This window comes from Corvus cornix, chromosome 6, assembly GCF_000738735.6.
Source record: "Corvus cornix cornix isolate S_Up_H32 chromosome 6, ASM73873v5, whole genome shotgun sequence".
NCBI classification, from domain to species: domain Eukaryota; kingdom Metazoa; phylum Chordata; class Aves; order Passeriformes; family Corvidae; genus Corvus; species Corvus cornix.
Genome location: NC_046336.1, coordinates 12,241,267 through 12,267,719, shown reverse-complemented (window position 1 = coordinate 12,267,719; position 26,453 = coordinate 12,241,267). Strand labels below are relative to the sequence as shown.

The 26,453-nt window shown below is 43.2% G+C and overlaps 1 protein-coding gene across 4 annotated transcripts in view; it reads left to right on the top strand.

Annotated features, from left to right (window-relative positions):
- NEURL1 (neuralized E3 ubiquitin protein ligase 1) overlaps positions 1-26,453 on the top strand; it is a 145,263-nt gene that overhangs the window by 75,882 nt on the left and 42,928 nt on the right. For all 4 annotated transcript variants that reach the window (XM_039554107.1, XM_010409331.4, XM_010409316.4 and 1 more), the window contains exons 2-3: positions 8,162-8,403; positions 13,029-13,350. In XM_039554107.1, coding sequence (XP_039410041.1) covers positions 8,162-8,403; positions 13,029-13,350 — 564 coding nt within the window. The remainder of the gene's footprint in view (positions 1-8,161; positions 8,404-13,028; positions 13,351-26,453) is intronic.

The following is a 26,453-nucleotide window of genomic DNA, read 5'->3' as shown; positions in this document are numbered from 1 at the left end:
AGAAAAAAGCACACTCCAAGTGTAATTGTCATATATGATAGAAGAAAAACAGACTCCTGAGAGTCTTTAGAAATGGTGTTACAGCATAAAACTTCATGATATGTGGTTCTGAACACAATCTACACTCTCCAGCTGGGTAAGAGGAGATGTTCTTCCACTTTTCTACCATTCATCCCAGTGCATGTCTTTCTTGATTAGAGGTGGTCTCTGATTAGGGAGCTGTGCTGAACAAGACACTCAGAATATGGGAGCATCCTCCAGCTGATCATCCAGATAAGGAGCATAATTCAGATATGCTCCACGAAATACCTCGTCTCTTTCCACTGGTGATAGAGTGCAAAGAAAAGCATCCTATTATACTGTGAGTATGCAGTGGGAGTAGCCTGATGTGGGCCTAATTCAGCATCTTGAGTCTAGGGGCACATCTTTGATTTTACACAGATATAACTCTGAGCAAATTCAAGTGCTTGAGTTCAGAACCACAACTTTTCTAATTTGCATTTCCTTTGCATGGCTTTGTCAATAGGCTGCACTGTTTCTACCATCTCTTGGATTTTGGTTCTACAGATCCATTTGCTTGTCTCTGCTGCTCTTACATTTGCTTTCTCCTGCTCTCCATTGCTCCCACATTCTTTCTCATCCTGACAAATAAATGAAGTTTAACCTTGATAGGTTACCTCTGTTTCTGGTGAACTCTTAATATTCAAACTTTCAAGCTATTACACTGGAGATGGAAAATGTGCCCAGGATAGACTTTCCATTAAACTGTATTTAAATTGGAAGAGAATGCTGGCACCTCAACAAGTATTCCAGAATTAGATCCCAAAATACTGAGGCTAGCTAATCTTTTGGAAGAACAAAAACTCTTACTGATTTATATTTAGCAGAGGGAATGCATTTTAAAAACACAGCCTATATGAGGCCCCTTGAAGAAAACATCTTTTACATTGATTTGTAGTGCATGGAAATACTACGCCGCCGTAAAATATTTGCAGTTGGGCTCTGCTTTTATGTCGCTACTTTTTTTTTTGCAGTATGAACTGTCGTGAACTCTCTGAGAGTGGCTGCTCTGCTGACTGTGGCTGTGCAGTGAGACAGGGCTGCCTCTGGGGCAGCAGCTTCACTCTTCATCACGGCTGTGCCCAGTGTTGCAGGAGGGGAAGGGGATAAGCAGCAGTGCAGGCAGCACCACGGTGGGAACACCCGACTTGTGACTGTGAGGTTTGGTTCCAAGTGACTGCAAGGTTTGTATTTGTACTGTGCCCTGGGACCTGTGCAGAGAGGGATGAAGGGCTGCTGGCCCTAATCTCAGCAGCACAACTCTAAGCTGAATGTCTGCAGTGACTACTTGGGTTTAGTTTATGTGATTATAAATTAGGAGGAGTTCTGTAATGTTAACAGAAGTGTAACATGTTCTGTGCATAGTTCTGATCTGTACTAAGAAAATGAGTAACTGGAGTTATAGTAGGTGGGAGAGCTCAATGGCTTATCCCAACTGGGCAGTTTCTGGAAAAGGAGCTACGACAAGAAGCGGGTTTGATAATGCAGTGAGTCAGAAAAGCAAACATAACTTTAATCTTATGGCCAACAGTGTATTAGCTTATCTTTGAGAAGATAAGGATTATCAACAGGACAGAGCATGGAAAGTTCTGGGTTTTTTTCTTCCTTATGTCCCACCATCTGCAGCACAGGCAGATCAGCCATCACCCTGGGCAAGCTGTTTCTCTTCCTCCTGAAGCATGAGATATTAGAAAAGGAGAAGATTACCAAGCTGCACATTTGTAAGAGAAGGATAAACAGAATTTTTGAAACATCCCTAAACTGTAAACCAAACTAGACTTAACTTGCTTTCTTTTGTTAGAAAACATATTATTACATTTCTCATTAGACTGCTGACAGAGCTGACCTGATTACAGCAGTGCAAAAATATTCTAAATCAAGAAAGAGATCTTAGATGCTTCCAGAGCACCCTTTTTTACTTTGATCTTCTCATTTCCTACTCACAACATCAACCTACCATAATAAGTTAGCCTAAGTAAGCCATAGAAAGAACAATAAAGATGCAATATCACCAAGATGCAAAGAGAATAAGGTCAGAAGTGCCTCCCTGCTATCAAAAACCTAATTACATGGCACATGCAAGTTGTTCCTGCCTGTGGATCAGAGGAGCCTCTGGAAGCTGCTGTAGGGAGGCGTGGCTGCTGCTGATGCAGGGATGTCAGTCTCCTTCCCAAGGATCTGTCTGGAGCCCGGGGACGCAGCTCCTGAGGCAATTCCTCCCGCCCAGGGTCTTCCGGGGGGCTGCTCACCCCCTCTCTCCTTACCTGGCAGACGGGAGCATATGGCTGCTTACTGATGCTCTGCTGTTCTTATGGGCTTAGTGGGCTTATGGTCTGCAGGGGCTCGGGGGGATTTGCCTGGGGAGAGGGCAAGGAGGGACCTGGAACGGGTGGGCTGCACCCATGGGAAGTGGAGCGGTACCAGGGTCTCTGTGGTGTGTCACGACAGTAACTGAATTTTTGGGAATGACTGACAGACATTGAGTAAACAGTGCCTAATTAGGGGCCAGGAGATGGTTAATGATTACACAGCACTGTAACTGAAGATAGGAAATCTTAAAATTTGTTTATAAGGAGAAGAGATTTCTTCTCAACAGCCTTATGTGCATATAGAACTATATTCACACCTTTCTTCCTGGGATCATCTATTCTTCAACAAAAAAAAGGGCCTGATCACCCTTGGTATTTTTTAAGTGCTTGCAGAGCCGTCAGCTGGATTGTTCCTCCTGGAGATGGTATGCGTGGGGGTTTGCCTCCCCAGCTCAGTCCTGCCCTGCTGTCCTCTCCTTCTGCCTCTCCTGCATTTTGAGGGTCTTCCTCACCTTCCTTCCCTCATCTAGCAGAGCCTTCTCTAGGCTCTGCACAGAGGCATCTTCCCATCTCTCTGTGTAATTTCAACAACAAACATTAGTTCAGCCTTATCCTTCCTATAGTCAATTAACAGATTCACTTCTCATATGTAGTACTTAAATCTACTTTGACCAGCCTAAACTTTTGCTGTGAATATTTTCCTTTTTTAAAAAATAAAATATTACAAACAACTCAGGCTTATTATAACTGAAGCAGAGCTCTTATTCTCCTGTCACTCCTCATCTTTTTTAGCTACTTTTTTTAAGCTTTATAAAAGTTGCCACATGCCTGACTCTTACTGATGCTCAGAACCTTAGCATTGTCTTTGAGCAAGCTTTTGTAAAGCCTCATATCCAAGTTGTAACCAGGGACTCCTAAGTTGAGGTGTTCATCTGTGTTGCTAAAAAAGCCCCACTCCCAGGTCACTGCCTGGCACTCCTGCAGAGGTTGTTGTCTCTGTTTGTTGGACAGGATGTGTGTCTGTTCCTCAGCCACAGCACTGCAAGTGTTAGAGGGCAAATGCACATCCCAGCTGAGCAGAGAGACAGAGCAAGTGCCAGTCTCTCTCTCAGCCCCTCCTAAATGCCCTCAAATACACTGGTATCATGAGTCTTGTAGATCCCACTTGCATCTATCCCATCTTCCGGCCACAGCCTTTCCCCTTTCTGTTCTGAAAGCTTTGAAGTCATCTCTTCTGTCACTGACAAATGAAGTCTTGCCATGCTTGTATTTATTACAAATTTCACCTGTTGCACCTATTTCCCTGCCCTTTGTCCTTTTTGTCACTTTTTGCATCTCTTTCACTAATTTAATTTTTCTTTATGAAATGAAAAATCAGCTTCTTCACTTTGAGGGATCCTCACAAATTAACCACTCCCTTCCCACCACTTGTCAGTCAGGTTTGAAAGATGGATCCATTGCAGATCATCCTGCAAACAACTCCAGCTTCTGTTGCCCAAGTTTTATGCTGGGTGGGGGGAGGCTTCTCACAGATGCCGTAAAACCACTCTTGTTGTCTTTCATATCTCTTACTGTAAGGACAACTTAGACAACTTTGCATGTCAGGTTAATTAAAAAAAAAAAGGACTGGTATTATCTCTCTTCATATACATGTGGTTTGTCTGCACCTGCCTCTTGTCTTGCAGTTTGCAATTTAAATGGAAAATCTTACGCTATGCATGAACCTACTCGCTTGATACATCTTGTCACCGCTAAAATAGCACAGATGAAAATAAGTTATGTTTTGGCTTTGACTTCTTTTGGAGTCTTGGATGGGAGCGCTAGATCTGAGCAGCTGGCTGAGATCCACCTTGTAGATACTTCCCTAATTCACTAAAGTTTAACCCAAGATGCTCCTTAATTTGGATTTGACATCCTAGAATTAACCTTTTGCATTTCTATCATTGAATGCCCCAACGCTTGCAAAGCTATAGTCTGTTGCTGTGGAGGAGCAAAGCTTTGCTTTGGCTTCTTGGTCATCTTGCAAAGATGAGTCTCTACTTGACTGTGGTGACAGCAATCTATCTGACAGGGTCATTGTCATCCTACAGACCCAGGGAGAGTTGGATAAAGACTGGAGATACATTATTACTTACTCCCTCAGGAACAGCAAACATGTTTTTAAAGGCAGTGAAGATTTGCATTAATTTATGGTTCTCTTTCTTCTGTGCGCATGCCCTGGGTCGGGCTGTATGTGAGAAAACAAGGTTTGCAACCCCTTTCAAGTTTCCACTGGTGTTAAGCTAATGTTTATTTTTAGTAAACTGTATCTCAGATTGTGCTTTTAAGAATCCTTTTGCAAAGCCTAGCACAACAATTTCATTATGTTTTCTCCTTCTGAGCTTTTTATTAACAAATATAAAGGATCATTGTAACTAGTTATGCTGTATTTCACTGATAATTTTCAAAAGTGTGGGTCTAGCTCAAGAAATGGTAAGGACTACAAGCATTCACCTCAGCTGATTTTTTTGCCCCAGTGCTGCTACTAACTACCCAGCTTTGGAAAGGCTGTGTGGATACTCCTTCAGGGGCAGGTCTTTTCTGCTGCACTGTGTGGGTGTCCCTGTCCCCACACTCACACATGGTTTCCTTTTCTTCCTTCTCAAAATCCTTCCCTTTAAGTGCTTATCCAGTAAGGCCACCTGCCAGATAAAGCACTGTCTGTCAGCCTCTTTTGATAATGTAATAATTCTGAAACACTCTTCTCCGTTCATCGTGTGGTGTTTGCCCTGCACACTCATTTCACTGTCACTTGTCTGCAGCACAGTTACCTCTGTCCCCATCCCAGACCTCTCCTTCTCCCCAGGCAGACAAGGATATATCATTTCCATTTGCTACTGCATGTCAGTCTTAGGGCTCTGTTTTAAAGTCTTTTCTGTTTCTTTCAATTCTGAATGATACTTATTTGACATGCTGTAAGAAATTTATCTTAAACACCTTGCAGTCAGTTTTCAATCTGAAATGATTTTTTACAGTATTCTCATAAGTGCCTATTGAGATATTTTCAACTGGCAAAAATGTATTTTTAAAAAAATGAACCCAGACATTTCTTGCAGCATTTAAGAAATCCCAAGCCTTTAAGATTATGCCTAATGTTTGCAGAGCATGAACACTTCTGGTGAAAACCCCTAAGAGGATTTGAGCTGCAAGTTTCTAAGCTGAGAACTCCCAGTGTTGCCTTGTGTGTGGTGTGTTGTATACAGGATGTTGTTCAGGCATTGAGATCCAGGAGATCAGGCACAGGGAAGATAATGCACAGGGAAGGATGAGTGTGCCACCTTTGGGGAAATACTCTGCTTTACCAAAAGGCTCCAAAAAGGATACACTTAAGAGTGGGACACAGAAGGCAGAGAGGTTCAGCTGTGTAATGATGTGGTTCATGTTACCATCTCCTTCACCTTGGCTCACTTAAAGGTTTCAGAAGATCCGGTCCATGGCCTTGTGGCTCGGGGGAGCAAGTGGCACTTTACCACTTCTGTTACATTCTTGGCAGGGCTTATGGTATTATGGGGAGGTTGTATTCAAGGTTCAAACCCAGTGTTGGGTGAAACAGTTCAAACAGCATCTATAACCAGGCATGAATGGAGAAATGAAATCAAACCTGAGGAGCGAGCAGCTGCTGCTCTCTGTGACCTCCAACATGAAAGCTGGAAAGCTGCTCAGGGTTCCATGGTGCACCTCTGGGTTTGCAGCCCTTCAACACAGAGGCTGTTTTCAGACAGGAATGATCTTGCTCTTCTGGCTTTTGTCACAAGATAGCAGTTTCAAAGGGGTGATAGTAGAGAACACACCTAGTTTGCAAAAATCTAGTGATACTGGAAGGGATTCAACCTCCTGTTCTTTGGGGCATGAGACAGTCTCTAATTAAACAGGTTTTAGGCAGTACCCTGAGAAGATTCTGTCTATGGGCCTGCTGCAGCTTGTATTGTCTTCTGACCACGCAGTCTGGTCTGTGGGGAAAGCCAGGGTGCACCACCCCAGGTCAGCAGTGACCTTTGCAAAGGGAAAAGGCCAGGCTCATGTGAGCTTCTGCACCCTGACCTTCTCCTGTAAAACTCCCCTTTTGTGCAGTCTGTACTCCCCAAAGGTTTCCCTCCATGACCTGCCTGCTCAGGTTAACCTCTATTTTCTCGGTACTCTGCACCTTATTTCTCCTCCTCCACCTGTGAGAAAAAGGAGAAGGAAGTTGACAATATTCCACATCACTTTTAGCATCAAAAAACTCCCACTTGGTTCATCTCTCCCATAAAGCATTAATGAAAGTGTTTAAAGGTAACAGCTCTGCTGTATGACCTCCCTGCTTTGTTCTGAAGGAACAGCACTGTTGCTAAAAATGGGAGGAAAAAACCCAGCAAGGAGATGAGAAGAGAAGGCCAGAGTGACAGATGCTGAAGTTGAATGATAATGTTCTCATCAGAAGCAAGCATTTTGAGTTCTGCTGAAAGTTAATCACACTCACCCAGATGATGTGCTGTTACAGCTTTGTGTAGCTACAAGCTAAGACTACCTAAAAGGCTGGAAGGAAGAGTGTCTGGGCTTTTTATTGCAAAACCAAGGGTTATATTAGAGGTGTAAGCATTTTATAGTAGCTATAGAATGACATAGCAGCGAGCAATTAATGTGTGTGAAGAATACAGATAATTAGTTTCTATAGTTTGTGTGTTTGAAGAGTACTGTTTAGTCATGCATCTCTACAGCACAAACTGGCACATTTTTAAGGTCATATTTGCTTTTGTAGCGTCCTTGAGTCTGTCACAGAATAGTTGTGTATTCTGTTGGTACTCTGTTTCCAAATCTAGGAGTATTTCCTCCCAAACATATGTGCATGGTGTAGTGTGTATGTGCACACAAGGAAAAGGAAGCGCATGACTTGTGCTCAGTAGAGTGGTTGTTTTGAGCTGGAACTGCTGCAGGCTCCCCTTTGAAAAGAAACGTGCCTGTCCCTTCATCCAGGAACAAAGCTGCTGCCATGGCTGTGCTGATCCTGCGTCAAGTCTTTCTGCAGAGTCTTGAGTGGAGAAAGACGTAATCTCCTCTGTCCTTCACAGCCTTTCTCCCTCTTACCTTTCCTCACTGTAATCTTAGTGTGCTGATCAATGCCTTCCTGATGTGTGGGATCTCAGCTGAGGTTCTTATCAGTGGAGGAGAGAGGACAATGGATGGGAGTTGGTGGAGAGATCCAGGTGGGTTGCTGCTGAGTGGTGCTTGAGCATAAATTAGCAATGTGTGTGTCTGAGCTGGCACATGTCATGGGTGGATAGGGCACCCAGAGTCACATGGAGGCAAAGATCAATGGAGTTGCTGTTGCAAAGGAGGTGTGAGAGAAATGGTCAAGTTGTGTAGGAGTCCTCTGGAAGTGGAAGATTGTTCCCTAGGTGTGACAGCTTTGTTACAGCAACTTCACAAGCGCTTTGCTCCAGTTTTAGAACCAATTCTTGTGTTCTCTCCTGGTCTGTGGCCTCAAGATGGCTTGTGATTTCAGTGCTGAGGTGCAGTCTCAATGTCATGCTCTGTACTGTCAGATTGTCCAGACAGGAGTCTTCAGTATCCTTGCATCTTTTATTGCTGAAGCTCTAAAAACTGATGCTGATGTTCTAAAACCCCTCAGTGGTTTACAGTTTAAGGATTTGGCTAACTTTATTTTTTTATTTATACTTTCTATCTGAAGTACCTCTGCTTTTTTTTTTTTGCATTGAAAATTTCCTATTACTCACAGCAGATTTGAAACCCTTTTTTCCCCATTCTGCTTTCAGATTCCATTGGTGGGTCATTTTCAACTTCCTCCCATCGATGCCACCACAAGCAGAAGCACTGTCTCCCCATCCCACAATGTGGAACTCTGTCCATCAGCCCTCTGCTTTTCCATCCTCACACGAAGGGATCCCAGATCATCATGGACACAACACAGAAGGCGGTGAAGCGCCAGGCTAGCTTCTGCAATGCCATTACCTTCAGCAACAGGCCCATTGTTATTTATGAACAAGTCAGGCTTAAGGTGAGTAAATTATACTTTCCCTTTTTGCCATGGGAGCTGCTGGGAATGTACCAGGCTTTGGTGCTTGCCAGCAGATTTTTAGCCCTTCCTTGAAAAGCACAGTAGTCAGATCTTGGCCTTAAAGATCTGCAGTCTTCGTTGGTACTTCTGCTTTTCTCGCTGTAGTTCTTGGAGCCATAGTTACAGACTGCTCTGGAAACTGAGAACAAAAGGGAAATCCACATTCCAAAAATACTTATATTGATGTTAGACAAGTACGACAGATTAAGCTGTGATCGCTTGGAAAACAGCAGGAAGAAAGGGATGTATTGATTAGTCTGAAAGGCAGCAGCCTCAGTATCTCTCTAGAAAATGTGTCCTCTAGGCTTTGCTCCTATCCTGCAAAGCAGCTTTACTGGGCAGGCTGAGGGAGGATGAGGAGTTAGTGAAGGTGTTCCATTCCACAACAATTGTTCCTGTAAGCAAGGCAGCAATGAGGGCTGGTCTCATGGAGGTGAGAAAGCCAGGCGGTAAGAGGTCAAAAAGGACCTGGAAGCGAAGGTTCTTGCTCATGTGCTTGGCAGGAAAACCAGAAGAGTCTGGAGGAAAGGATGAAAGGAGAAGTCGGCGCAGTCACAGTTGCTGTCTAAGAAAAGGACCTTTCTGGCAGTCTGCTGACTGCTTTGTTGAATCAGTCACTTGATAGCATTAAGGGCAGAGGACAGAACATTGCAGGGATCACATTTTTCTCACTGGCACAAGCTGATTTCACTTCCTTTGTGCCTATGGTAGCCTGGAGGATGGAGTTCATACTCCTGGTGCTGCAAGGGAAATCCAGCTCCTCTAAGACAACATGCCTTCATGTACACCAGGAACTGCTTTCTAATGAAGAAACTCCTCTATCTCTTTAGGAACTGAAACACTTTTCAGATTATCAGCACCTTAAGGAGCTTGGGACCCTTGAAACTTCATTCACAGATACTTTCCCATCTTTATGCCCTCTAGTTTGTGGGGCTGTGTTTTTCTGTTCATAGCTGATTTCACGCCTTCCATTGGCACAAAGTAGGTCATCTTCTTTGGCCACTTTAGTTCATGGCACACATGAATGATCTGACTGCAAATCCGTCATTTGCACAGAAGGAGTTTTCCAGAGGGTTTGTCAACATGTAGATACCCAGTTTGAAAGATCTTGCTGTTGCCCGTTGCTAGAGGTCCAGGAGTGCTGGGTCCTACAGCAGTGTATCAGCCTTCCCTGCCTCTTTGCTCACAGCCAGCAAAGGAGCAAGGAATGAGGAAGATGCATCCTTTTGGAAATATATGGAGATTTCAGGCTCAGGCCCAGAGATAGAAAATCCCCACTACAGGTTTCTTATGCTTCCTGTGGAGCTCTTAGTGCTTCTATCCAGGCTGGAAGCCCAGCAGGAATCTCTCACATTGCCTAATGAGATTTTTTCCCATGTTGGCCAGCAGTTTGGGCAAGCAACTGTGACAGATAGTCTGGGAGGAGATGAAAGCAGTATTTCACTTTTGAAGACACCATCAAAGATTTGAGTGGATTTAGTGGTTTAGGCAAAGGTTCTGGGTTATTTATTCCTCATTCTGAAACAAGGTAGCTATCTCTGGAAATTCACACTTGTTTATCTCTGTGTATTTGGGGATTTTAGCTTGTATAACGTGTGTGAAGAATATGCATGCAAATCTGCACAAGAGATTTATGAGCAGAGCTCCTGCTGACTCCAATGGGAAGGTCTCATGGGAGTAATCAACAGGCTTTAGCAGAACTTGTGCTCTAGGGAGGGATGAAGTGTGAAAACATCCTTGCTTTTGTATGATAAGTCCATCCTGTAATTGCCTCGCTATTGTTCATGGATGTGGAAAACAACATCTCAGACCTTCTTACCAGCCACAGACTAACCATGAACCCAGTCATTCAGGTCATATAAAGTCTAAACTCCCTCTGGAAAATGGAGTAAAGAAGTAAGGAGATTTCCTTCTGTTTATTAGCTATTGTATCTCAGGTTTTATTCTGAGATTGTTTTGCAGCTCTGGGAATATGGGAATATGGCTGTCAAGCAGCATCAGACACAAATGTTCCAGTATGGTTTCTTCCATGTAATTCAGGGCATTTCTAGGAAGTGAAGTTCTCAAAGATGGCACAAGGCAATAAAGATCAGGAGCCTGAATCTGTGAAAGCAGCAGTGGTTTAGCAGTTTGGATGTTGATTCTGTCTTTTCCTCCCCTTCTGGTACCCAGTGGACCTCCCAAGCATTTCTGCTAGCAGTGGCTGCTGAAAAGAGAATTTGGTCCATCATTAACCACTGCCTTTTTTAGCAAAACTGTGAACCCTTTGTCCAGCCATGTCTAATTCTTGGCAGGCTTTATACTTGATTTTAATTTGGATATTAGTTTGCCTGTGGTCAGACTGTATTGAGAACTGTTTATAGGTGCTGATTAATACATGGAACATGTGCAGCCTTAATTACCATATGAATATTTACTTCATGCTGCCTGTGACTGCTGTGAAGTATTGGCAAGAGACTGAATTGTACAAATGACAATGAGGCCATATTTATCTTAGACCCAAAAGCTTTTAGGGCTTGCAGTAAATTTGCTGCAAAAAATAACCCAGGCTTCTTCTTGGAGTGTGTGTATTATGTTTCCCTGTTTTTTCACGTGCACACCCTGTTAACCCCGCTTCTACTGGGGACATGCACAATGCCATCCCACCCTGGCCAGGTATATAAAGTAGTAAATCTGCTTCAGTCCTTTTTAGTGTCATCCCAGTGCCCACCCTGTAAGCAGGAGCTTCCCATGGTTCCTAGGACTGAGGTCAGTGCTGAAGTGTTCCATGTAAACAGTTTAGGTACCTGGATGGACTGAGTAGGGATAAAGAGCAGCACTCCCTTAACTGAAAATTGTCTGTTGATAACTTTTTCTGAGCTCTGAGTTATTTTCTCTGCTACTTTAATTATAAAACAGAAATCTCTAGGCTTTGAACAATGTCTTTGTTGTGAGATTATTGTGACCCCAAGGGCACATGTTCCAGATTTGCCTTGGAGAGGAATATGTAAAAGAGAAACACAGTATTTACAAATGTGATTAGCAGAGAATTCAGAATTCCAAAGAAAATGTCTTGTAGAATCCCTTGGTGAAAATTCTATACTTCCAAGCTGGGACACGAGGGGCTCCTCCCAGGCTTTTGAGAACTAAGTCCTGCAGTCCTGGACAGTTCAGTCTCTGTCACTGCCATTCATCTGAGCCATTAGTGCTTTGGCAGGGTATGAAATTACAGAACGGCAGCGACTTTTGTGTGACATCTGGTAGGTGGTACCTGTCCATGTTTCTGCTCTTGTCCTGCTGCCAACAGTGGAATTGCTTGAGGCTGCCAAGGCATTGATGGAAGAGGACTATCTCAAGTGCTCTCGTGTTTGCTGCAGGTTCAGGGTGTGAACAGATACAGCAGTTACGTGTCAACTGGCATGCAGGAACTTTCTTGGCTGGATAAGGTTGTATCCAGCATCCTTAGGTCTTTCATTTCATAGTCTGGATCCTGACAGGCTGAATCACTTTGAGAGAAACAATTCCCAGCAGGTTCATACTCAAACAATAAAATAAGAGGAAAATCTTCACCAAGGACATCATCTGAGGACTATACTAACTCTGGAAGACTCCCTGCTTCCATGGGGAAAAAAGAGATCTTATAACTGGATAGTGTTTTCAATGTGCTGCATGTGTTTAGGACCTGCTGCCTGCTCCCCACAGATCCCCTACTGGCCAGGGCTCAGTTCTTGTGAGTAGAAGCTGATGACTCTGGAAGTATCTGTGATCCTTTGTCCTTCTGTCTGTCAGGTGCAGAAGGATGGGTATGACAAACGAACCATTCCAAAAACCATAGCAGATGTTCCTGACCCCAGACACACTGAGTAATTGCATACTGACAGGTTGGGGTGTAGTTATGCACAACATATTTTGCAAAACACCGTTCACAGCTGAAATAAGTAGGTTTTCCCCAATCATAAGAGAACATCTATTATTGCCTCACAATTGTGTATTTAACAAAGTTAAATACTCTATATTGTGCTTTCCCACACACAAGTTCTCTGCTGGAAGGCTGTGATTTCAATATGCCATCCATTATGACAAGTTACACAAGGGAAAGACTGTCTTTTACTTGCCTGGGAAGCCCAGAAAACCCTGTGGTGGTAACTGTGATTCTGGAGTCTGCTTTTCCCTCAGGTCATGAGAGACCCCATCATCTGAGCACCATGTGGGAAGAATGCTGCTGCTGAAGGTGCTGAGATAAAAGGTCCTGTGGCCATTTATGGCACGTTTTGTGAGAGGATTATTCTTAGGCCAAAAGGAATTACCCTAGAAATAGAAATGAATCATCATGCAGCTGTAATTACATTTCACCTATCCACATAGATTTAATTTGATTTATTTGGTTTTAAATATGGGGATTGTATCCTAAGTTTGCAGCAGCATTGCTGTGTACAACTGAAAAAGCTACAGCAGTGTTTGGTGGGTAAAATGTTTCCTAGATCTGGTGGGGCTGTCTGCACACTGGCCACCAGTGTTCAATGCATAAAGTGTGTCAGTTGATGTTCAAGTGCCCAACACTGTTATTGCTGCTGTTGTCTTTGCAGATCACTAAAAAGCAGTGCTGCTGGAGTGGGGCTCTTCGACTTGGCTTTACTTCCAAGGATCCATCGAGGATTAACCCTGACACTCTGCCAAAGTATGCGTGCCCTGACTTGGTTTCCCAAAGTGGTTTTTGGGCCAAGGCTCTGCCAGAAGAGTTTGCAAACGAGGGAAACATCATAGCCTTCTGGGTGGACAAGAAGGGACGGGTTTTCTACCGGGTGAACGACTCCGCTGCGATGCTCTTCTTCAGCGGCGTGAGGACAGCGGAGCCCCTCTGGGCCTTGATCGATGTCTATGGGCTCACCCGTGGAGTGCAGCTCTTAGGTGAGTGCCTGGGTCCAAACACCAGGGTGATGCTGAGCCATCCGTGACGAAGGGCAAGGCTGACACTGCCTGTCCTCTCGCTGTGCTGGGACAAGTACAGGGAAACAGCTGTCGTTCCTCCCCAGAGCATCTCAGCACCTCAGCCTGGATCAGTGGGTGTTTGAAACTCAGCACGTAAATATAACATCGGTGAGAGGTGGGAAACAGCTGCTACAATATAGCACTAGAAGCCATGTCTAAGTAAATGGATTTCTGCTCAGAGGTGTAGCTCTATCAGAGAATAGCCTGGAGTGTGTCATACACCTTTGTTTTTATCTCATCTTCTGCTTTCCCTGTGCCAAAGCGGGGAAGTGCGTTTTACGTGCTGTGGTTAAATCCTTCCTGGATGGCACTGTTATGATTTTCTGTCAGGTTTAATGGACAGATTTGAAACATGGCTATCTTCCAAATTACCTGAGAGAATCTGTGGCTGGTTTTTCCAGGATGTTGCTTTCACGGAGGAGTTTTATTTGTCTTCTGGAGCCTGAAGGTTGGGTATACAGTTGGGATTGTAGGATGAGTGCTGAGTGCCTGTGTCTTCTGCCATCCTCAGGTGAAATGAAGATAGTTTGGCATTCACGAGGACTCAGTCATAGTCCCAGATGTGCAGGCTGTCAAGGTTTGGGCTATTTGAGTTTATACATCTTACAAGAACTGAAAAGATTCTCCGAGTTTTGAAGGGCAGCAAGGTTGCTGGGGAGCCAGGAGTGTCAGCACACAGCCTTAGAGTTGGCTTTGGATTGTCACTGGCAGGAAAATTGCAGCACTTCTCCATGTAACGGTAGATTCATGGGTCTTCCTTTCACCATGGAAAAGGTTAGATGGTACCTGCTGACCTTCAGGAGCTGAGGTTCCTTCTGAAGATGAGATGATCTAGGCTGAGAGAGATCCTGGCTTTTTCCTGCCATCCAGCCTGTTAATCTCTGTTAAAGTGACAGCTTCATGCTATATATCAAAAACTTAAATTAAACTTCTTTTTCTGACAGTTCTGCCTCCTTTCTGCATTCCGTGCTGTATTAAAAAATATGGTGGCAGGTCTACCCATAGCAACCAACACAGCAAGGAAGAGGGATGTATGTTCAGGAGATGAAGGAATGAGACTGACCTTGTTGAAAAAACTCCTGGCCCAAGATTGCACAAGACAGAGGAATTGAAGAATTTCTCAGCAGCTTTTTCTTTTTTTAGGTGCAGAAAGATTTATCTTTTGTTGTGAATCAGCTTGAGTCAGAGCCACTAGGCAACTGTTCATAGGCCAAGGTGGTGGTATTTGAATTGGGATGGAGAATTTGGGCAAATGTCATGCTAAGGGTTCAGTTAGGAAGAGCTTACAAACAACTCCAAGTCCTACAGCTGTTCTTGTGAGATTTGGCACCTCAGGACTACTCTGCCTGATTAATGAGGGTCCATAACTCTGGATTATGTGTTTCCTTTCAAAACACCCGAGAAATCATTTCCTATCCGTCATCCGCCCCTGCATTGTCCTAGCATCTTCCACATCCCCCCTTCACAATGAAAATGTGACTTCTGCCAGCCACTGACTTACCTCTAGTCCAAGAGGCTCTCGACTTTTTGGTGGGTATGAAGTCCCTGAATGAAGCAAGCAGCTTCTGAGTTTACACAGTTGGCGTGGAGCTCAGATACGTATTTATAGCTTGTTCCAGCAGCCTTCAGCAGGCTTTAAGCCTGCAACTGTGCTGAAACAGCTTCCACCCGAGTTCTCTGCATCTCCATTCATTATTAAACAGCACTAAAAGTCAGAGAAGGGAAATCATCAGCTGTGTTGCCCCTGGATCCTATAGACATACGTGTTACTATGCTCTGCATGCCTGCTCTAGTGTAGCAGACCACACATATAGCACAGGACAACTTGCCAAAAACTCCCGGGACTTGACAAATGAATTTCATAGCTTAGCTACAAACATATGGTTGAATTCAGCCTGGTATGGCATGCAGGGCATCTGATGGAGGCTGGGGATGCTGCAGTGGTATGTTGAACAGAAGAGCCTAGCATTTCAGATTCCAGTTCAGTGATTTATTACCCCCCCCAACCCCAAACATGTCCCTTGTTCTTAAGTCTTGCTATTTTCTCAATGCTTGTAGGGTTGCAGGGTCAAACTGCACCTCTGCACAGTCTCCATTTGCTTTTGTGTGTAAGAATCTGACCAAAAACTTTACCATTTCTGGTGTCTTTCTGTTTATTGCAGAATTAATCCCTCCCCACTCCCAGTAATGTAACTTTACTTCCAAAATGAGATTTGCCAAAGGAAAGACCTGCAGCAGTAAGTCTTGTGTCACTGCAAGATCCCAGCTCTGCAGGGAAATGGACAGTGTGCATTTATGTTCCCAGAAGTGACAACATCCAAAACTGCACATTTTTATTTTGCTTATCTGCATTACACTGGCAAATCAGTTCCAGCCCAAATAAGGAACTCAGTAAAACAGGGAAATGACTAAGTCTAGTTACACTGTTCCTGTCTTACAGATAGAATAAAGAAAGACTTGAATGAAGGGGGGCCCAAAGCCTGTGAGAGTTAAATGACTTGCCAGAGCAAAAGGTGTCATCTGCCATCAACCTTTTTACCCAGCTCAGTCCTGCCTCTCTCTATCTGCAGCACAGGCATTGCACAACATTCTGGCATCACTAAAATCCAGCTGGTTTGTACCTTAATTTTTCATTTCCTTCTGCTTATGGCTTTACTCACAGCATAAGACTTACTGACAATTACCCACGTGTCAGTACTGCTGTCACTGCACAGGTATATGTGGCTGTCACAGATGTTCCTGGGTCTGACTGTCCTTGCTGTATGTTCAAAGGCAGAGCCCTTTGAGCAGCTTCTTTGCCAGCTGGATTTTGAAATGAACCAGGTGAAAAAGGCTTTCACGGTCCACCACACCGCAGCCAAGGGGAGTTTGAACTGAGCTGGGACCATGGTTCGCCTGTCACTGCTGGAATGAGTCAAAAGGAGGCACTGGTTTAAATCTGCCTTGAGGTGGCCTCAGCGATGAGGTCCACAGTGCTGACACTCAGTCACAGGTGAGAGGCTGCTCCTTGCTCTCCTCTACCCACATTATAGAGATGAAAAGGCTTAAATTCACCCAGGAATCTGGTCTGCTCTGACCACAGGGTCTCAGCCAGTGTAAGGGCCCGCACAGAGGAATCTGTGGTGATGGAGTGCATGCATGTTCTGTGTTTTAGGGCATGAGTTTCAGTGTAGGTGCAGGCTTACATGACCTGTAAACATGCCCTTATACAGTGAGTCTCCTTCTGACATGCTCAGCTTGCAGGCAGCATGGCTTACAGCTCTGCTTTCCTTTTTGGGCAGCTAGTTTTGCACAAGTGCACTTTTACATTCCAGAGTAATTTAAAATAATATTTACTAAAAATGTGGCTTGTCCTTATGTTATCACTTCAACATACACACATGCTCATTCACACTTTTAAAAAAGAGTCCGAGAAAAATGGAATATAAGCAATCTGCTGCCTTGCTGCTATAATAAAGCATCAAAAAAAGAAAAGGAAAGGGCCAGCTGTTTAAATTCTAGAGTCTTCAGAGCTGTGGAGGAAGGATGGCAGCTCATGGGAACCAAGTGGTGTTGTCTCATATTAACCTGCTTCTTTCAAGCACTGGGCTTGAGCCTGGCATGTGCACTTTCTATGGATTCACATTCATGATGCAGGACAGCAAGGTTGGCAACTTCCCTCAGTCATGTGTGCAGTACAGCATGATGAGTTCTCAGCATTTTCCTTTACCTTTGGTGGGGGATTACAGGTTTGCCTCTTCTATGTGGTGCCTTTTTGAAAATCACAACATTTTTCTCATTTTGGAAAATCACCCCATTTTTTGGGCAGTGACATTGCAGCAGGCATTGCAGAGTGCTTAAGATGGGAAAGGCCCTATGACGATCATCTGGTCCTACCATCTAGTGTCTTTTCTTTCAAAGCACAATGCAGGTGCTCTAAAAGTACAGAAAAATGGGGCTGCAAAACAGTTATGATTGCAGGATACCTCACTACTCATCCTGTGTTTCCAGTGGGGTGATGTGAGGTACAGTTTGCTCGTTTTCCTTGGTCCCATTCTTTGCTAGAGTGATCAGCAATCACACCCCTTTACTGTTTATTACTCTGTTCACACTCTTCTCCCATCCATCAGTATTTTCATTCATGCAGTATTTCAGAGTATTCTTGGTCTTTTACCAGCACAGACTTTGAAAACCAAGGATAATTTTATTTAGATCGGCACACTGAGAGGCACCTGCTGAAAGCTAAGTCTCACCACATCTTGTAAATACAGAATATGTGAAAAACTAGTAAGACCTTGCAAGATTGGAAAGTTTTAAATGCATGTGTATAAAATGTGCATGTATTAGATTTAGCCAAAGTAGAAGCAGTATAAATATATATTTCAGTCGTAAATATATATACAGATCCTAGTAGAATTAAATGGGAGTTCTGTATATTATATTAGATATTTGAGAAATCTCTTCTTTCACCAGCTCTTCCTAGCTTCTTATTGTTTTATGTTAGCAAAGTATCAAAGTTAAAATGTGAACTGATCCTGGATGGAAATGTACCCATCTTATGCCTCAAGCTGGTGTCTCTTTGACAAGGAAGTTGCACATTTTGTAGGGAAAGAAGGAAATGTTCTTCTTTATTCATGTCTGTCAGTTCTTACGTAGTTTGGATCTCTAGCTCCAGGCCACCTTTAGAAGAAACATTAAGTAAGCCTTTAATGAGGTAGATTTATGGGCAAATTTCAGGTGTGAATGGTATAAGACTGATGATAAATCTAATTTATTACATGCATCTGCAGTTTTACTGTGTGGTTATTACTATTTTATTTTCCAAGTGCAAAGCTTATTTTCCATTGCCCACGGGAATTCATTTTGTTGCTATTCTGACACGTGCGAATAAGCAGACTGATGTGCTGGGAGTGCTTCGCACTGAACAAAATGGGATGATCAGATATGACTGCAGTGTATTTTTATAGGGTATTGTTGAAAGTGGAAGCTATAAACAATTAATCCTTTTTGTGGAAGTCTGTGACTATCTGATGGAAAAGCATAATAAGTGCTTAAACAGAGTCCTACTTAATGAAGGCAAGATCCACAAGACCTGCAAACAGTCAGTTGTCCTTGTTTTTCCCCATCTCCTAAGGGGAGAGAGAATTTAAATTGCTCATAAAGTTTTATTGTCTGTAGCTGTTGTCTCTATGGCAGCTGCAGGAAGCTCTCTTGCACAGCTGAAAATGTGAAAACAGTTTAATAAATAACTCATCTCTTGCCATTTTAATTATCCCTGCTTTGCCTTAGCACCTCTGCAGGGACGTATTTTTCCAGGTGCAATAAGCACCCAAAAGTTAGCCCAGGACCTGGGCAGCTCCATGTGCTTGAGGGTCTGTCTGTCCTCCAGGTCTGCCTGTCTAGGCTGTGATGATGAGGCTGCTGGACACAGCACTTTTAAGCAAGCCAGAGCTCCTCTTGGCCATGTGAATGCCGTGGGGGATTTTTTCTTCTCTTTGTGTTTGACTGTCAGCAGTGGAGACTTTGTGCCCATGAGCTGGGGAAGGCAGCATCTGCCTGCCCTCACGGTCGGCACAGGGCATTTGGGCTGAGCAGCAAATGACGAACACCAAGAAGGTCAGGACAGGCAGACGCCGAGTGAAATATGGTCTCTGAGGGATCAGCATTTCAGGTTTCCGCGGGTCTCCATGAGGAGTTGAATTACAAAGTTGCACAGAGGCTCTGCACCTTACTCCTATTTTTTCCCATTGTGCTTTGGATAACCTGTTGCTTTCACCTGAAGCACCTTTGCCTTAGCAGGACCTCTTGGAGGGGAAAGCATTGCCACAGGTGAACAGAAAGGACAAAATCCGTTACATAATGTGCTGTAGGGCACTTTATATCCACAAAATGTCCACATCGGCATCAGGAGAGCCTGCAAAGGTACCTGGGTAGGAATAAATTTAAAAGGGATTAGTCTGGCTTTTATTGCCCAGACTGAGAAAAATGGAGGCTGCTACAGGACAGAACTACCAGTGGAAAAACACATTTTGTGCTGTAAAGTTTCTTTAGTTCGGGTAAGCTGAAATATTGTTCCTAACACAGGCAAGAAGGGACACTTTACCCATAAAAACCCAAGGAAATATGAAAACTCTGACAATTTTAAGTGGTGTTTATGTTATGGGTATGTTGTGGTTCAGATGTTGACCCTGCAAAGATGGGCCCCTATGTTAAAAAAAGTGGAGTCTTCACATTAAATATCTGTTGTGATGATTGATTTGGCTGTTGCTCTAAGGAGATAAATGTTGCTGGTTTGCACTAAGTTGTTTATCTTGCCTTTGCTAAGTACTGGAAGTGTGGAAAGTAGAGTCTGGAAACAGTGGTTCAAATTAAAAGGCTTTTGACTTTCTTTTACTTCTAATAAAGGTATGAACTACTTGAATAATTGAATGTATACTGAATTTATTACATAGCTGTAGTTAGTTACAGACATTTCTAGCATGTACATGGCCTTAGAGAATAATAATCCACCACTAATGGAGCAGTGTATTCTTTTGACAGACATTTCAAAGAATTGCTTAGGTTAGCAATGATTTTAGCTTTTTGATTTAAACCATTAGGATATCTATGCTGCTTTTTTTTTAACACACTCTTATTAACTGATACTTAATGCAACATTAATTGCATTTTCCTTAGTTTGTCTAATATAGTTCCTTTTTTAAAATCGGTAAGTAATAGGTGTCTTAAAAAAAAAGGGAGAGAGTATATGTTGGGAGAGAAAATTAATCTTTGCAGCTTTCTTAATACTTTTCTCAAAAATATTCAGCCAAATAGTTTAAACTGTTCAAACCTTGGGCTGTAATGCTGAAAGCTAATTCCTCTTCATTCATAAAGCTACAGCTTGAGAAAAAGGGTTTATTTGGAGCTGGGGGTAAGTTTTGGATGTGAATTGAGTGATCTGGTAAAAGTATAACAATTTATTGTGCTAATCTTGCAATTCCAGCTATTGCAGCTGTTCCAGCTGTGGAGGCCCTTTCCCCTAAGCCTGTATGACAGATGACAGCTAAACACTGCTTGTATGATAAAACTAAACGCTGTCTCTGTGCAGAAAGTCTCTGCTGGCCTGAGATAGCACTTTGTCATTTCAGTGTCTAATTGGCCTCACAGCTGCTGAATATGCAATTCACCGTACAGAGGATGTGAATTTGTTATCCCTGTAGGTGTCTGAGTTATTAAAAAAGTTTGACACCTTTAATAAAATAAAATGGAGTTTTCCATCCATATCACCAACAGAGCTAAAAATGAGATTGCTCTGTAGTCCCAGTCTCCTTTGTTTTTTTTTTTTTTCCCAAGCTGCATAAGCAGAACTGTTGTTGTTGGGCTCAGTATAGAAACCCTTACCTACAGCCCAACTCTACTCTCAGTTTTGCCAGCCGAAACTGGTAGGTACTGTGGAGTCACTCTGGTTTTACACTGTGTGCAGTCTCTAGCCCTGGGTTTTTGCTCACTCATCCCTTCTTTTTGGCCAAACACTGAGCAGCAGAAGCTTCTCCAGACCTTGTCTGGCTTAAACTGAAGGAAAGAAAACATTTTGACTGTGCTGGTTTTTGAAGCTATGCTGATTCAAGCCAAAACTTCTCCTTCACAGAATCATAGAATCATAGAATAGTTTGAGTTTGAAGGGACCTTAAAGATCACCTAGTTCCAATCCCACTGGCATGGGCAGGGATGCCATTCACTAGATCATCTTTAGTCATGCTGAGCTACTTCTGTTGTAAAGGTCTTCATCTTTTATTGAATCCACTCCCAATTTTGATGCAGATGTTACATCAGCTCTGCTTGTGATGCAGCTGATCCTGTGAGGTGCTGTGCTCAGTGAGAGCCTGGACTCCTCTCTCCTACTCAGACATTTAGGAAAATCTCAATCTTTCATTCTTCTATCATGCTCTCTTAATTGCATTTTCATAATATGTTCTTCTGACAATAGTTTTTAAATGTTTCCCCTACGTTGTGGCTTTTGGTGAAAATATCATGCCTTATGCTGACATGCACTAGGTAAGTGCTTCTTCTGTTTTCTTGGAAATTATAGCAGGGTAGTGTTGGCAGAACTTTGTGAAATTTATACAAAGCATTCCATGTCTATTGGCTAGAACAGTATGTCCAGTCACAAGTTTTGATTCTCAGACATCAGCATTGTTTTGATGTTAAAGGCCTTTACAAAATACATTTTTTTTAAAGTCCCATTCCATCTGCTCATACTAGATTTTGAAATTAAAATCATTTGGGATTGGTAAATTTTTGGTCTGTAGCTAGGGGTAAAAGATTGGTAAAACAGATTGCTGGCCACTGACTATGGATGGTGTGTTTAAGAAGATGAAAATCTCTTGTGATGCATCTGGCTACCAGTGTGACTGTTCACAGACGATTAATTCTCTTCAGGAAAAAAAAAAAAAAGTTTAATTGCTCTATCTTTTTAAGAGGATAAAGACCACTCCAGGGACAAAGCCTTTCAAATCCAGTAATCCTATTCCCGTGCTGGTGCTGTGCCAATAAATACTGCATCACTTGCAAGGAAAGATCTGAAGCCTCTAAAATATTTAACGCAGCGTGTTCCCTCTTTCTCTGCCTGCCCAAGACCAGAGGACCCCAGCACCTCTGAGCCCCACAGGTGTTCACTTGAACCAGGAGGCTGGTGACAATTTGTTCAATATGTTTCTGCAGGTATTTACATTTCCTCCTCATTCTGCAGTGGTGTTTCCCTGGTTGATTTTCGTTGCTCTCTCTGGTGTTTGTAGGCAGCAGCCATCACTCTCCTGAGCCCTTCCCAGACATCAGCAATCTACTCTGTTATCCCAGCATGGCTTGTGTGAAAGCATCTTTTTGACAAAAACACTGGGCCTTTTGGTTTCTGCCCCTGTTTGTAGCCCCGTTTGTTCTAGATCTGATTCAATGTTTCCATACACTGGAATGTGTATGCTCATGTCAGAGGTGAGCCTTGATGTTGCCTGCATTTGTCAAAACGCATTTTTATTGCTTCATTCCTGACACAGGAGAGCCTGCGGATGTTGTCTGTAACACCCCTTGGCCAGGTGGAAGGAAATTGGCCTCATGATGGAGATCAGAGCTAGAGATAGTCAGAAAGAAAACTGGACTAATGAGAATTTCACCATGGAGCTGCAGGGACCGACAATTTCAGCTCAGCCTAATTGTGCACTCTAGAGAAATACATAAATAATTTGGTTTTGAGCCATACTCACTATTATGACTATTTTTATAATAAGTTCTAGTGCTTCAGTTTTGGATGTGATTCCTGAAAGATCAGCGGTCCACAAAAAGCAGATGAAACGTCAAAGTAACAATCTGATGGTGAGGCAGAGGGTGCTCTATGTTGGCAGGCTAAGGGAGGAAAGCTGGTGGAGGGAAAATTCAAATGGGAAGTAAAATGCTATTTTTTTAAAGCTGTGTAGTTTCCAACTGGGCAATTGGAACCCATTCTCAGTTGCTCAGGAAAGAATACTGCATAGGCTGCAGGGCCCAAATTCAACAGGATGGTAAATTCCCTACCCACCTCCATGCATATGTAGCTATATGGTATGCCAGAAATCAGTTATATGCTTGAATAAGTATGTTAATTCACATTCCTAAAGATAGCCATGTGCTTAAGTGCTTTGCTGGATCCTTTTCTTTGCCATCTGCTTGTTACTGGGTTCTGTGCAGGGCTTGCTAGGTCAAAACCTGTGGTCTGTGGTTAATCAGTAATCAATGGTTATGCAGGGATTAGCCTCTGTGCTTAATGGGTTTTCTGGGCAGCAAAGACTCTTTTAGGAGGAGGAGGAGGAAGAGAGAGAAGAACGTGAGCAAGAGAGGCTGAATGCACTGTTGAAGTTGGAGGGGAAGTAGAAAGGTTGCCTCCAGGCAGTGTGGTTTTCTTGGAAAATGTGTCTGGTTTCTGTGCAGGAAGGTTTAAGAAGGGGTCCAGATGCCTGAGATAGCGGAGCAGGAAGGTGAAAACACAGAAAAAGGGTGAACTGCTGTGTGAAAGCAGTGGAAGGACATGTTTGGCAAAGAGAGATCAGGTTATATTGATGGGAAAGGCAAGGACAACCCGGTGACCAAAATACCATCCTTTCCTTGACTGGTTTCTTCACTGACACCAGTGGCTCATTTTGTCTTTGTGCTGGCAATTCATAACCCAAAGGCTTTGGCTTCTTTCCCCCCCCCCCCCCTTTATCTGGACAGCACAGGGTGTTAGGTGTGTTTGAATTATTTTGTATGGGTCACCATGAATATCTGGCATGTTCCCTGAAGATAAGTGAGCTCTTTTATCAGGTCAAGCACATACTACTGACAGTCTCTCTATCATAGGGATCATGAAGATACAGGAGAAAACAACACTGGGGAAAGAATCTGAGTCAGATTTGTTTCTTACATCCTGAATTAGATTGATGGTTCTCTGTTCTGCTCTTGATAACACCTGTTCCTCTTCATGCAATGGTTCTTTTTATCGTATAATTTATTTGTTATAGAAGTTTTTTTGCTAATAGCAAGTATTGACAGAACTAACTATCAGAGGATTTATTTGGATGAAGGCAAGCAGTCTATGAGGAGAGATGAGAGATACTCCTTTGTTTGTGCTTTGCAGTGGGGATTTCACACTCCTTCATCTGTGTCTGTGGAATTTGCTGCCAGATAAACTCCTGTCTATAGAGTTGGACTTTAGAGTCTGATCTTCCACTTAGCAGCATATCTAGCTTGCTTGGCTGAGAAAAAAACCCAAGCAACCATCTCTAAAATATGCACTGAATGCAGTTATTTTTCCAGCAGAGGGTTTAGTTACAATGGGCAACCTGGAAGATTAATTCAAATCAATAGCAAACGTGACTTTAAAAAGAACTAGCTATGCTAACCTGAATAGTTGCTATGGGCAAGCGTTTAGAATTGAAATAGCCTGACACTGGTTTAGCTAGATTCAGAGTGAGATCAGCTGACATCAGATTTACTTTAGGAGTTTTGCTGACAACCACGTAAGTGAGAAAAAAAAAATTTAACCTCTCTCTGAGACAGACACGGAGTGAATGGTGGCTACTGGAAAAGGCCAGGCAGCCACCTCTCATATCTTTAGCTGAAGGGTGAAACCCAGTAGTGACTGCAAGGAGATTCTCAGACTGTTCTGGGCAGACTTAAAGATAACTTTGCTGTCTCTCCTGGAGATGTTTCACTGCTGGTTATTCTGTCATAAGCATTGTCTAGGGCGTTTTTGCACCAGGAGTGCCAGATGTTTGCAACTGCTGTCCCCTCCCCAGGATGTTCTGTTGGCAACTCTCTGACCAAGCTATTATTTTATGGTATATTTAGTTCTTTTTTATCTTTCCTCACTGTCAGTCTATACAGAACAATAATCATGTTTTCTTCTTTACCACAGCCTCCATATCCTCCTGTCATTCTCAAAATGCTTCTGTGATGTTAAATCTCTTCCAGTTATATGATGAGAATTAATTCATTCTGACACAGCCATGAAAATCTGATTCAGTTCCTTTTTTTGGTATCTCAGTCACAGTCCTTGATCACAAATCAGCATGAGTCAGAATTTCCCAGGTTATTATTTCCTCAGAAAGGCTGATTGCAACCCTGTCTCCATATTTAATATCCTTTTTCTGACTGAGGTGGAGCAGAGCAGTGGAGGCTGCAGTAATTTTGACTGCAGACCTGTCTATTGTTCTGGCATTTGATGCCCCAGGTGGCAAAGGTGACACCAGAGAGTGTCCCGCAACAGTTTTAGTGTTGCAGTTTCCCATCATTAGAGAGTTGAGTCCACGCTAGTTCTACAGCATAAAGATGACTACAGAACCTATAAGGATTTATTACTCTGGAGACTAAGAAGTTGTGGTTCACAGGTGGCGATTGGGCACAGTGGCTTTATCAGTGTATACCAGGAAATGAGAGTTAGGTAATGAGTTTTTAGAACTATCCTATCTAAGCACTGATCCTCTGCCAAAGTGGACTGCCCTGAGATGTTTCACATAGATGGGTGTGGAGTCCTTTGGGGTTCAACTATTTAAATGAGTAGCTTATCTGAAGTTATTAAAAGTACATCAGAATGAAAAGTAAGTAGGAAGTACTCTCTTTGGGGCCCTTATCATTCATTTATTGTCTCCAATACATCTTTGTCTCTCAAATTTTGTGTATAGAGGCCAGGACTGCTTGGGCTGACCATTGAAGGGGTGGAGTGCTGTCAGTCTGTTTTGTTGGGCTGGGCTGTGGCCAGGAGGGGTTTGGAGGCACCTGGAAGCTTCCATTCCCTTATACAGAGCCTCTGGCAGGAGGAAATCCTGCTTCCAGTCGCCTTTCTACCTCTCCTTGTTCTGAAGGCTGTGCTGTCAGCTGAGCAGGAGCTGCAAGGGCTGCAGGAAGGAGCAGGTGAGACCCCTGAGCTGGTCCTGTGGGGTTCATCACTGCACAAATTCAATGTCCAGCTTGAGGGCTAAGGAAGCATTTCCATATGATGGCAGCAGTTTCCTTTTGTGTCTCTCTTGGCTTCTTCAAATAGGGCACTGGTAGCTTTAATACCCACTTGGGGTTTTTGCTTGCTTGTTTGTTTCCTACCAAGCTCTATAATAGTTTTTTTTAAAATGTAAACAGAAAAACAATGCTCAGAGAGAGATCAGTCCACTATTTTTATGAGGGAAGGATATTTATTAGGATTTAATTTTGCGGGAAAAGCAACCAAGCACTGCCTGCCGGAGAAAGCCTTTACACACTGGTGTGAGTACATCAGATCAATAACTAGTGGTTAGCAGGGAGGGACAAAAAACCATCCTTAGTTTTAGTGGTAAAGGATTCAGCTCCTCATTCAGGCTCAGATTTCTCATTTTCCTGAGACACATCACAAAAGTGCATTCATTTTTCAGGATGGAGATACTGCTTTTCTCCCTGACAGGGGACTGTGGGTTTCAAATCTTCTGAGTTGTTGGACTCCTTACATGCTAAAGTGGGCAGGCCAAGCTGCTGGTCTGACAGAAGTGCCTCATCTTGATTTGACTCGTGTGCCTTGTGAGTGTGTTTCT